Source organism: Pinus tabuliformis, chromosome 4_1 (assembly GCF_031772625.1).
Source record: "Pinus tabuliformis cultivar Carrire ecotype Pingquan chromosome 4_1, CPIR1, whole genome shotgun sequence".
Lineage (NCBI taxonomy): Eukaryota > Viridiplantae > Streptophyta > Pinopsida > Pinales > Pinaceae > Pinus > Pinus tabuliformis.
In genome coordinates, this window is record NC_142303.1 from 746654351 (window position 1) to 746666848 (window position 12498).

General features: G+C 38.8%; 1 protein-coding gene across 1 annotated transcript; it reads left to right on the forward strand.

Annotated features, from left to right (window-relative positions):
• The first annotated feature begins 6170 nt into the window (after nt 1–6170).
• Nucleotides 6171–11986, forward strand: LOC149178304 (uncharacterized). Its single transcript, XM_089420321.1, has one exon. The coding sequence runs from the start codon at nt 6494–6496 to the stop codon at nt 10400–10402; it is 3909 nt and encodes a 1302-aa protein (XP_089276447.1). The 5' UTR covers nt 6171–6493; the 3' UTR covers nt 10403–11986.
• Nucleotides 11987–12498: the final 512 nt, after the last annotated feature.

The window sequence follows — 12498 nt, forward strand, 5'->3', positions numbered from 1 at the left end:
CAGGAATAGTTCCTTTGTCATCCATGCATGCACCTGGTTCACAGTTATGTATATAGTTTTTTAGTTGTGTTTTACCTTTGAATAGATAAAATCCTAGGATTGAAGAACCAATTGCATTGGCACAAGAAAGAATAATGATCCACTCCCTGCTCTTAGGAAAAATCTTAGGCACATTTCTGCTCCCTCTCTTGGCAATTACCCACATACCACAATTCCTTCCTGCTTGTAAGCCTATTTCATCACAGTTCCATATATGGTCTGGGGCATATGAGTGTTTCTCATATGCAACAGAAAGAGTGTTATAGAACTTGGACACAATTGTAGGGCGTAGATTTAAAGCCTTGTCTCTGTCAAGGCCCTCAGTTGTACGTAGCACAAGGTCTGGATGCCTTTTTTAAATCCACTCCACCATGATTTACCAAGAAACCCATATTTGAATGGGTTTGGCCTCCCCTGACAAATTTGAGCTACTATGGATTTAAGTTGTATAAGCTCTAACCCATGTCCCAATTGGGCCATCTCCTTACACCACTCAACCACCTCATCCTCCTCCTCTTTAGTCATAACTGTAACAGGCCCTCTACGCTTTGTATTAGTCAACCCATTTATCCAATAATGTATGTTAGAGGCAGCAATACCATGTTTTTTTGTAGAGGCACAGATTGAATGTCCCTTAAACTCGATGTCATCAATTGCAGCTAGCATGTCTTGCTTTGTCCAACCTCTGATGGAACTGATTTTCTTTGTTGAACTTGCACCTTGCATTGTGGTTGAAGGCGACTCTGTGGTTGATGGTGGGATAGCATGATCTGCCACCACAATGTCATTTTCAATGACATTACTGGGTGCATTGGGAGCATTCACATCACCCCCCTATCCTCATATGATGAACTGGATCGCAGTTGGGCCCCCCTCGCCCCTTGCCTCCTCTTGTTCCTTGTATGATCTACAATAGAAACTCTTGGCATGGCTACAACAACCTGTAGAGTTACCACGAAATTCTGATTTTAAAAAACTGTATTAGAAAACAAGGCAATTCATTGGCCTTTGCAATCAATGAGCAACAACAATTAGTGCTTTATCTATATATTGTAATTGAATACATCTCGGATCTAAAACTCATCATTGGGAGGGTTTTAACTTCTTTATTGATTCTTAGATGATTTTTATGAGTTATCAGGAAGAGCTATTCCTTTTAAATTTTGTAATAGGTTTGAAATAACACAGTTTCTTCAACCCAACTATTTTTCCGTGTCCTCAAATGATTGTTCTTGGCATTCATTTTGTTCCTAGTTGGTAAAAATATGGGTTATCAGGAAGAGCTATTCCTTTTTCTTTTTTGTAACATCTTTGACATAACACAATTTCTTCAACCTAACTAGCTTTTTGTGTCCTCAAATCATTGTTCTTGGCATTCATTTTATTCCTATTTGGTAAAAATATGAGCTATGAGGAAGAGCTATTCCTTTTTCTTTTTGTAACAGCTTTGACATAACACAATTTCTTCAACCCAACTAACTTTTGTGTCCTCAAATCATTGTTCTTGGCATTCATTTTGTTCTTGCCATTCATTTTATTCCTAGTAAGGGTTATCATGTTTTTATGTAAGGGTTCTTAGTTGTAGTCCCTTCATGTAGTTATTCCCTTTCAAATTCTAAAATTCTAAGGTGGAGGCGTTTGTGTATAGGTGTCTCTCCCCTATGTAGTTATTCCCTTTCAAATTCTTAGTTCCAATTCTTTTTGTTCTTGCAAGTCAAAGCCTAAGTCAAATACAGGTAAGAGGATTCTTTCCTTCTTGTTCTTGTTCCTACTCTATCCTAATTATTATAACTAAACTATCACAACTATTACAGTTTGGGTTTTCCACACCTAATGGTGCACTATATGCCTTCAATGTTGCCCCCACTGTGGTGTAATTCAACCTCAAATAATATTTGGTTTGGTTCTATTATGCCTTATCTCTGGTTCTTAGAATCTATTGGCTCAATAGTTGTTAGATGTGTTGCGATGTTTGGTTTGCTTGATACTTATTTTGATTTCAGATTCACCTAAGGCACATATATTTTCAATTTTTTCCTTCTTCACTCATTGTTATACTATTGGAGGCATCTGATCTCAACGATCATTAATATAGGTAAGAATTTATCCTTGTTGTTGACTGCTTAGGGGCAAAATCTCACATTGAGTTTTCTGTGTGCCAATCAACTTTGATTCTTTACAGACTTATTGGTTTGTTGGCAACATACAACACCTAGGGGACCCCCTTGAGACTGGAAAATTACCAGTCCAAACAGAGAGGTGTAGTCGTGGTAAGGCTAGATGGCCTATAATTATTAGGCAGGTCCATTGATGCAAATTTGCATGATAGCACTCTGAAACCTTCACTTTAAGTTTATGCGAGACCTTGATAGACCTTAATGGAGATAATATAGCATGTTCTCACAACTATTACAGTTCGGGTTTTCCACAACTAATGGTGCTCTATGTGCCTTCAATGTTTCCGCTACTGTGGTGTAATTCAACCTCAAATAATATTTGGTTTGGTTATATTATGCCTTATCTCTGGTTCTTAGAATCTATTGGCTCAATAGTTGTTAGATGTGTTGCAATGTTTGGTTTGCTTGATACTTATTTTGATTTCAGATTCACCTCAGGCACATATCTTTTCAGTTTTGTCATTCTTCACTCATTGTTATACTGTTGGAGGCATCTGATCTCAACAATCATTAATATATGTAAGAATTTATCCTTGTTGTTGATTGCTTAGGTGCAACAACTCACACTTAGTTTTCTGAGTGCCAATCAACTTTGATTTTTTTACAGATTTATTGGTTTGTTGGCAGCATACAACACCTAGGGGACCCCCTTGAGATTGGAAAATTACTAGTCCAAATAGAGAGGCGTAGTCGTGGTAAGGCTAGATGGCCTATAATTATTAGGCAGGTCCACTGATGTAGATTTGCATGATAGCACTCTGAAACCTTCACTTTAAGTTTATGCAGGACCTTGACAGAAATTAATGAAGATAATATAGCATGTTCTCACAACTATTACAGTTTGGGTTTTCCACACCTAATGGTGCACTATATGTCTTCAATGTTGCCCCCACTATGGTGTAATTCAACCTCAAATAATATTTGGTTTGGTTCTATTATGACTTATCTCTTGTTCTTAGAATCTGTTGGCTCAATAATTGTTAGATGTGTTGCGATGTTTGGTTTGCTTGATATTTATTTTGATTTCAGATTCACCTCAGGCACATATCTTTTCGGTTTTGTCATTCTTCACACATTGTTATACTGTTGGAGACATCTGATCTCAACGATCATTAATATAGGTAAGAATTTATCCTTACTGTTGACTGCTTAGGGGCAACAACTCACACTGAGTTTTCTGTGTGCCAATCAACTTTGATTCTTTACAAACTTATTGGTTTGTTGGCAACATACAACACCTAAGGGACCCCCTTGATATTGGAAAATTACCAGTCCAAATAGAGAAGCGTAGTCGTGGTAAGGCTAGATAGCCTATAATTATTAGGTAGGTCCACTGATGTAGATTCACATGATAGCACTTTGAAACCTTCACTTTAAGTTTATGCAAGACCTTGGCAGACCTTAACAGAGATAATATAGCATGTTCTCACAACTATTACAGTTTGGGTTTTCCACACCTAATGGTGCACTATATGCCTTCAATGTTGCCCCCACTATGGTGTAATTCAACCTCAAATAATATTTGGTTTGGTTCTATTATGCCTTATCTCTGGTCCTTAGAATCTATTGGCTCAATAGATTTTAGATGTGTTGATATGTTTGGTTTGCTTGATACTTATTTTGATTTCAGATTCACCTCAGGCACATATCTTTCCAGTTTTGTCATTCTTCACTCATTGTTATACTGTTGGAGGCATATGATCTCAACGATCATTAATATAGGCAAGAATTTATCCTTGTTGTTGACTACTTAGGGGCAACAACTCACACTGAGTTTTTTGTGTGCCAATCAACTTTGATTCTTACAGACTTATTGGTTTGTTGGCAACATACAACACCTAGGGACCCCCTTGAGACTGGAAAATTACCAGTCCAAACAGAGAGGTGTATTCGTAGTAAGGCTAGATGGCCTATAATTATTAGGTAGGTCCACTGATGCAGATTTGCATGATAGCACTCTGAAACCTTCACTTTAAGTTTATGTAGGACCTTGATAGACCTTAATGGAGATAATATAGCATGTTCTCACAACTATTACAGTTTGGGTTTTCCACACCTAGTGGTGCACTATATGCCTTCAATGTTGCCCCCTTATATGCAGAAGCTCAACATGGTCCATAAATCAATTGAACGGAAGTGTGATCTGTCAGTTTCTGGTCCAAAATATCCAACTTATCCAGTTTCAGTTCTTCTCTAATTGGAATAGCTAGTCCTCTAATTCCTTGTAGTTTTGCTCCTGCAATCTTGTAGTTATCTCGTCTTAATTTGATATTCTAATAATTAAAAGAGAATTTCTAAACTAGTGGGTCTGTTATTCATTTAGAAATGCTTCTCTAACCAGACAGTGAATCTACTTGACATCAAAATTTTCTCTTTGAAAGGATATTCTTTGCTATTATAGTAGTCTGATATTGAATTGCAGGGGTCAGATTTGAGGTTACAGTGGCATTGAAATTGGTTTCTAAATTAGTGGGTCGATTATTCATATAGAAATGCTTCTCAATCTTGTGATCTATTTAGCAAGTGATATTGGCTATAATGGCTTTAATTTACCCTTGTTTCTCAACAAAAACGGCAATATTATTCAACAAAAACATACTTGTATGTCTCCAACAATTGATGAATAAAATGAATGTAACACTATGCACACACTCTGTTTGTATGTCTCGAGCAACTTATGAATAAAATTAATGTAACAGTGTGCACACACTTCGTTTGTATGTTTCCAACAACTTATGAATAGAATGAATGTAACAGTGTCTGAACACTCTGATTGTATGTCTCCAATAGCTGATGAGTAGAATGAATGTTTGAAATGAAAATCAGTAAGAGTTGATGTTTTATAGTTTTTTGATATAGAATTTAATTGGTAGGGAAGATTGGCATGGATTGCCATCTCCCAAATTCAAATGTGTGGTCTGGATTGATTTGTACATGATCAAATGGCTGATAATCTTTCATGGTTGATCCTTGTGCTTTCCTGTTTTTAATTCCTGAATTGAAAAGGCTGGTGTGTTTAATACTTGAATTTAAAGGGTTGGTGTCATTTATTGCATCCTCTAAACTAATTCCTGAATTGAATGTTGTCATTTATTGTCTTTAATAGGTTGAATGGTTAAACACACATGTACATATGGTTAACGCACATTTCACCTATTCTTGTGTAGGTATTACTGAACAATGGGATGTGTTGCTCCAGTAGAAATTAGTGGGTGACTGTTTGATGGGATAGGTGTACTCCTGAATAGAATTCAATGGAATGTTTTGTGGTGCATTTTGACTTATTTGGTAATTCAAAGCTGGAGGTACTTGGGACATTATGTCTTGTCAACCTGTGATGTTAAGGTTTGGTGTTTGACACTTGTTGGCCCAATGAATATGTGGGCCAATTTTGGACTAAATTATATAACTTAATATAAACTATTTATGTGCATCTTTTTGATGGTTTATGAGATGCGTGGGACCAATACTATAACTAGTATTGGTTCCTCCACAACAATAAAGGGCTCTCCCCTAGTCGAAAGGGAAAGGGAACCAAACAACGCTACTAGGAGCATAGTGTGAAAGACCAAGTACTTTTCAATTTCTTAAATAGAAAAAAGAAATGAAAAATGAATAACACTCTCAAAGCAAGTGATATGAAAGCAAGTCCCATTATCAATTCTTGATTTTGGAGTTTTAGTATTTAGAATCAATTTGCAAATAATCCTACCCTTGAACTACCAATTTTATTCAAACCCTATTTGATATTTAGAATCAATTTGCAAAAAATCCCACCTTTAACCCCATTTTATTCAAACTGTTTTTTAAACAGATATTTTAGTAAATCCCTAACCAGAACTCTCTCTCTCTTTTTATTTACTTTAATCTCTCAACTTTTATTTTTTCCGAACACTCTACTTTTGTTTTTTGGGGCCAAATCTATCGATTTTTATTTATCCTGGGAACCAAATCTCTCGACTCTCTCTTTGGAGGGATAAAAATGAGGAAAAACGCGACTACAACCACGAAGGACAAGCGGGGAGTTCATCGGGGAGGGGAGCCGAACGGCTCCTTCTTTAAAGGGCATTACACAGGCCGAGAGGGAGACATGGAGATTTCATTATCCTAGCCGAGAGGAGCATTGCCAGTGTTGCTCGCTTCCTTCTGACATTTGTACATGGAAAATACTTAAGAACATAATTTCATATCCCTATTGATGGATTCATCGGAACGAAGAATCATGAAGATTTTAAAAAATATAAGGCGATAATGGAAGCCGTTCGAGTACTCGCATAATGATATTAATAAAGTGTGGAAAAACACCACCAGCGATCAGCAACTTCAGAAGCTCTATGCGGCCTTCACCTCTTAGTAGTCTACGCAAAACCACCGCAGCAACAATCCAATCAAACATTCAGATTTTTGGCTATCCATCCCATGTTTTGCTGCAACAATCTTCTTATTATACTACTTCCCAATATAGAGAAAATGAAAAACTGCACAATCTTCTGAAGAGAGGTATCAAACCCGTAGTCAGAGCCTGCAACAACTTGCTCAATTATGTGCTACAAACAGACAACCTTCGCTTGGTACTGGAAATCTATTCTCAAATACACTCTAATAGAATTTCTCCGGACGCCCACACTTACACAATCGTCATCAGCGCTCTGAGCAGGATAGGGGACATGCAGGAAGCTGAAGGGGTGCTCAATCAAATGGAGCAGATGGGCATTGCTCCTACCGTGGTCACATACAACGTGCTTATTCATGGACATTGTCGAGCAGGTGCCCTCGACAAAGCTTTGGATCTCCTGAAGACAATGGCGAAAAAAGGTACTGTTCCTGATACTTATACTTACAATATATTAATAAACGGCCGTTGCAAAAATGGGGATATGCAGGGGGCAAATAGGCTTCTGAAAGACATGCTTGAAAAAAATCTAGGTCCCGATAATGTCACATATAGTACATTGATTGACGGGTATTGTAAGCAAGGGAAGTTAGATAAGGCGATTGAATTGTATGAGGACATGGTGCAAAAATGCATCAGGGCTGATCTTGTGACTTACACTGGACTCATTGATGCGCTTTATCGGGCTGGAAGAATGGAGGAGGTGGGGGGGTTTGTACAGAAAATGAGAGAAGAGGGCTTGGTGGGAGATTGTGCTAGTTATGGGGCTCTGATTGGTGGGTACTGCAGGGATGGGCATTTGAGGTATGCACTCCAGCAGCATGACGAGATGGTCAACAATGGGATTATGCCTTGTGTTTTCACATATTCATCCATCATTGATGCGTTTTGCAAGCAGGGTAATGTGGAAGGTGCTGCGGCGCTTCAGGGCCAGATGGTGAAGAAGGGTTTGGCATCCAATGTTGTGACCTACGGTGCTATTATATCGGGGTTTTGCAAAAGGGGAATAATGGAAGAGGCGAAGAGATATTTGGAGAAAATGCTAGAGGAGGGTATTGAAGCTGATGAGGTTACCTATGGTATGATGGTAGATGGGTATTGCCGGAAAGGCGAACTGGATAAAGTTTTTAGCTTGCTTGAAGAAATGCAAACCAAAGGGGTTTTGGTTACTCTCATCACTTACAATGCTATTATAAATGGGTTGTGTAAAGGAGGCAAGATGATTGAAGCAAGTAATTTGTCAAAAGAAATCCCATCAAGAGGTTTGGCTGCCGACAATGTGACTTACAGCACCCTGATGGATGGGTACTGCAAGGGAGGAAGTGCGTCAATAGCATTGGAAGTGTATAAGGAAATGGAGGCAAGAGGAATTGAGATGGATGTCATCACTTGTAACGTGCTTATCAAAGCACTTTGCATGACAGGTCATTTTCAGGAAGCGACTGATGTCTTCGAGTTGATGCCTGACCGGGGTTTGGATCACAATGCTGTTACTTACTGTACGCTTATTTGCGAGTACTGTAAAGCAGACAAGATAGAGGAGGCTTTGGCACTTTGGAAAGAACTGCAAAGAAGTGGTGTTATGCCCAACATTGCTAATTACAATTCAATTATCAATGCCTTATGTAAGAAAGGTAGGTTATCGATCGCAGGCAACCTCCTTAAAGAGGCCTCGGAGAAAGGTTTTGTTCCAGATGTGATTACCTACAGGGCATTGATTAAGGAATATTCTCAGGCAGGAAATATACAGGAAGCCTCTGAATTTCTTGATAACATGATAGGCTGTGGAATTATGCCAGACGACTCTCTCTATGACACAGTTATCAACGGACTTTGCAAGCAATGGAAATTTGATACTGGTATGAAATTCTACAATCAAATAGAAAGGAAAGGCATGCTCCCAAGTATTAGCAATTACATATCACTCATCAGAGCACTCTTACAAAATTGCAGAAAGCAGGAGGCTAATGAACTTCTGAAAAGCAACTTTGTAAAAAATTTAGCTTCGGATGTCAGAACTTGCAATATTCTGATTCATTGTTTGTGCAAGGAAGATGCAGACTTTGTCATGCATTTGTATGACAGATTGGAGGAGAAAGGTGTCGCACCTAATGCTTCTACATACAGTGCCATCATTAGTGGACTTTGCAAAGTAGGAAAGGTGGATATGGCATTAAAGCTGCATTTTAGAATGCAGAAATTGGGCTTCCTGCCCGATATTGAAAGCTTCAGCATCCTTATAAATGGTCTTTGCAAGCAAGGCAGTTTGGATGAGGCAAACGTTATTTTTAAACTAATGCTAGAGAAAGGTTTAGTTCCTAACGCCCAGATTTACAGTAAGATGATAATTTCAAACTGTGAAAGAGGATGCATAAAGGAAGGCTTAAAATTTCATTATGAAATGCAAGGTAAGGGGTTCCTGCCAACGTTGGAAACATATCACTCACTTATCTATAAACTTAGCAAAGAAAGGGACACAGATGGAGCCTTAAGGCTTTACAATGAAATGGAGGCCAAATCCATATTGCCAACTGCCTCTAGTTGTTCAGTAGTCCTTGATCTATTATGCAAAGAAGGGAGGGTGAAAGAGTCATTCAAGCTTTTAACGGGAGCCCTGAAGAAGGGAATTGTGGCAGATAAAGTTGTTTGTGCAAAAGTAATTTATTTCCTGTGCAGAGAAGGTTGTTTGGATGAAGCTTTAGAAACGTGCAAGGAAATGGAATTAAAAGGCACTATGCCAAATGAGGCCACATATAATTCAATAATCGATTTACTTTGCAATGAAGGCCGCCTAGTAGAACCTTTCAGGTTATTTGATGCTATGGAGAGAACAAATGTTACTCCCACTCTTACCACTTATTCTAAACTCATACGTGGTCTCTGTAGGGAAGGCTATTTAGAGGATGCAGAGGAGCTCTTGAAGAAATTATTAGCGAAGGGCATTGTCCCAAATATCAATATTTACAATCTACTGATTTCTGGATACTGCATGCAAGGTAAAATTGAGAAGGCCTCCACTCTCCTCTTTGAAATGGAGAAATGGAGTATTCTGCCAGATGGGTTTATGTTTGAGTCACTGATTAAAGGGCACTGCAAAATATGCAATATGGAGGCAGCTCTGACAATTTTTCATGAAATGGAAAGAAGAGGACTTGTTGCAACTCTCTTTTGCTACACCAACCTTATTAATGGGCTTTGCAGTAAAGGTAGGTTGGAAGAAGCAAGTAAACTTGTAGAAGAAATGCTTGAGAGGGATTTACTTCTTGGCATCAATACTGACTGTAGATTGCACTATGAATATTGTAGAAGATTTAATCTTTCTGGAACTGAAAAATCATTTGTTGGGTCAGAGCTTGATGTCTCATTTGCTGATTTCATCAAAAGGCTTTATCATGAAGGAAAGATACAGGAAGCAGCAACTATATTAAGGGAATTGGAATTAAAGAATCCAGCTTCTGCAATTTCAAGTTGTAGTATGCAACTTGATAGGTCTTTAAATGATGATAACCTTGATACAACTTCCATGCTGACAGCTAATACAGATGGAGAAATTCTGAAGGAGGTTGTGGTCACTCATGTCAACTCACAGGACATGGACTCCATTGTCAGGCTTTGTAAGGAAGGTAGAATGCAATATGCTTTGATGTTTTATGATGAAATGATTAAAATGGGCATGGTGCCAAACTTTAGGACTTATAGTGTCCTCATTAGTTCACTTGGCACAAATGATAAGCTGCAAGAAGCAAACAGGGTAATGAAAGAAATGTTAGTACTGCTCAGCCATATCACTTGAGGGAGGAACACTGTAAATGGTGGATAATTTTTTAGGTATGGTAAAAATTCAACTACTTTCAAGGCACAAGAGCAATGGGAGAGGATTTTGAACTGTTCCTGTCAGCATTTTTGTCAAGTGGCCCTCAATTTGTTTAGTTGTGGAGAAACTGTCTTGACAGTAGACATATTCTTACTCACTTTTGAGGAGTACAGGTTTAGGTTTTATCAGGTCGAAATGTTCTGCTCATAACGGAGAGCATGATCAGAGGAAAGAGGGCAAGGCTCTTCCACAAATTATTTGTGTGACATTAGAGATATTTTTCCCTACGTTGTTTATTGATCGACACCTTTTTGCTGTTTGAATGTGGTGGGATGTTGATGACACTTAAATGATGTCTGCTCTTGAGAACTGATCTCTTAACTTGGCAGTTTGCTTATATTTGTTTAAGTTGAAACTTATTATACACAAGGCTCTGTCTTAAAAGTCGGAAAAGCTGCAGAGATGTTGTCAACCAACCAGCTCCACTTTCAACGACTGCATAATAGTTTTCGCCAAAAGGAAGCCTTTTTCTAGTGCTTCTGAAAGTGCATTCAAAATTTTGAGGATTAAGGTGTGGCCGTACTTCATGCAGAAAAGTTGACCTACTTGATGAATAGTATCAATATTGAGAACTGCAGCTTGTTGCTGATTAATAGAAAACTTGAGCATTGTGATTAATACTCTTATATCTTTCTGTAATGATCCTCTCCAAGAACAGGAGACAAGTTAATTAATTTAATTATTTAATGTCATCTCTAAGGTGATATTGCGTAATTAAATAAAAAGTTGATTATTAAGTGACTTTATTAATTAAAGGTGAACCTTCTAAAGTCACTTAGAGAAGAAGGAACCCATGGTTTTCGGAAGACCCATGGTATTTTGATGGCATCACAATAAAAAGAAGGCAGGGGATTGTTCGTGGATATGATGGGATGTTTGATGGATTGTTTACTTTGGCTCTTGGTGCTTGCTTGAGGGTTTATAACCCTGAGCATGATCTTCTTAGGTAGAGCAATTACCCACCCTGGTTGATCAAAATAACTAGTCTTTGGTGGTGAAAAATTCCACCCTAGCTAGTTTTGAACGAGGAATCACTCAGATTCCTCATTGGATTAATTCATGGAATCTATCTGCGGCATTCCTATTTGACAACAGAACCGAGCCAGTTTATCATAAGGAGTCGAGTTAAGGGCATTGCCAGTTTAATTGTCAGCAAAGTGAAAAATGGTGCCTTTCCCTTCATGGCAGTGATGTTCTTGGGCTGAATTTATGCAAGATCGAAGAGATCCATTCACAGGTTATGCTGTCCCTTGGTAGCAGCTGAGCATAAAAGCCGTGGGCAGATCACATGAAATAGGAGTTCATGTACACAGGGGTTTAAGGTGAAGCCAATTTACTCATAGAGGGGAAGCAATATTTTATGACTAAGGAACCAAAGTGCGTGGGTGAGGAGACTCTCTGAAAATGGCCGTGATAGGGACGAATTCTTGAGTTGGCATTGGGCCTAACCGTGCTTAAGAAAATATGAGGCGACTGGGATGCCGATACAGTGCGATTCCTGCACCCACCAAACTTCATAATGGCCGAGTTATAATGAATAGAATCAATCTTGGTGGGGTCTGTTGATAAATTGCCGACCAAGACAGCAGTGACAGAGGTTTAAGATTGACGATCATCTCTGAGATTGCACTGGAAGCATCGTTGAAGTGATGACAGGGCTGCGTGAGAATTTGAGTCCTGTAGCTGCCATACTAGGTTGGTGACCCAATGTGATACAGCACGGAAAATTAGTTGGTAGCCGATTGATTCATATAGTAGCTGGAGGGACTGTAGTGTTCAAGTTTGACACTGTTTGAGGGCTGAATCAGTACAGTGAATTAGTTTTGAGTGGCAGTGTTTGGGCCATGCTTGCTGGAAACAGGGCTTATCCTATGTTTAATCACAGGCCTACTTGGTATAACAGAGGGTGTGGATCATAGTATACCTTCTCTAGTATAGAAAGCCAGCACATCAGGTCAAGACAGGGGCCAAGGAGGGGCGGCGAGTTGGTGGATAGAATGCTGAGCAGCCTGAAG

What these genes read in the sequence shown, in the direction of transcription:
- LOC149178304 (XM_089420321.1), top strand. Translation starts at nt 6,494, where the DNA reads ATGATATTAATAAAGTGTGGAAAAACACCACCAGCGATCAGCAACTTC.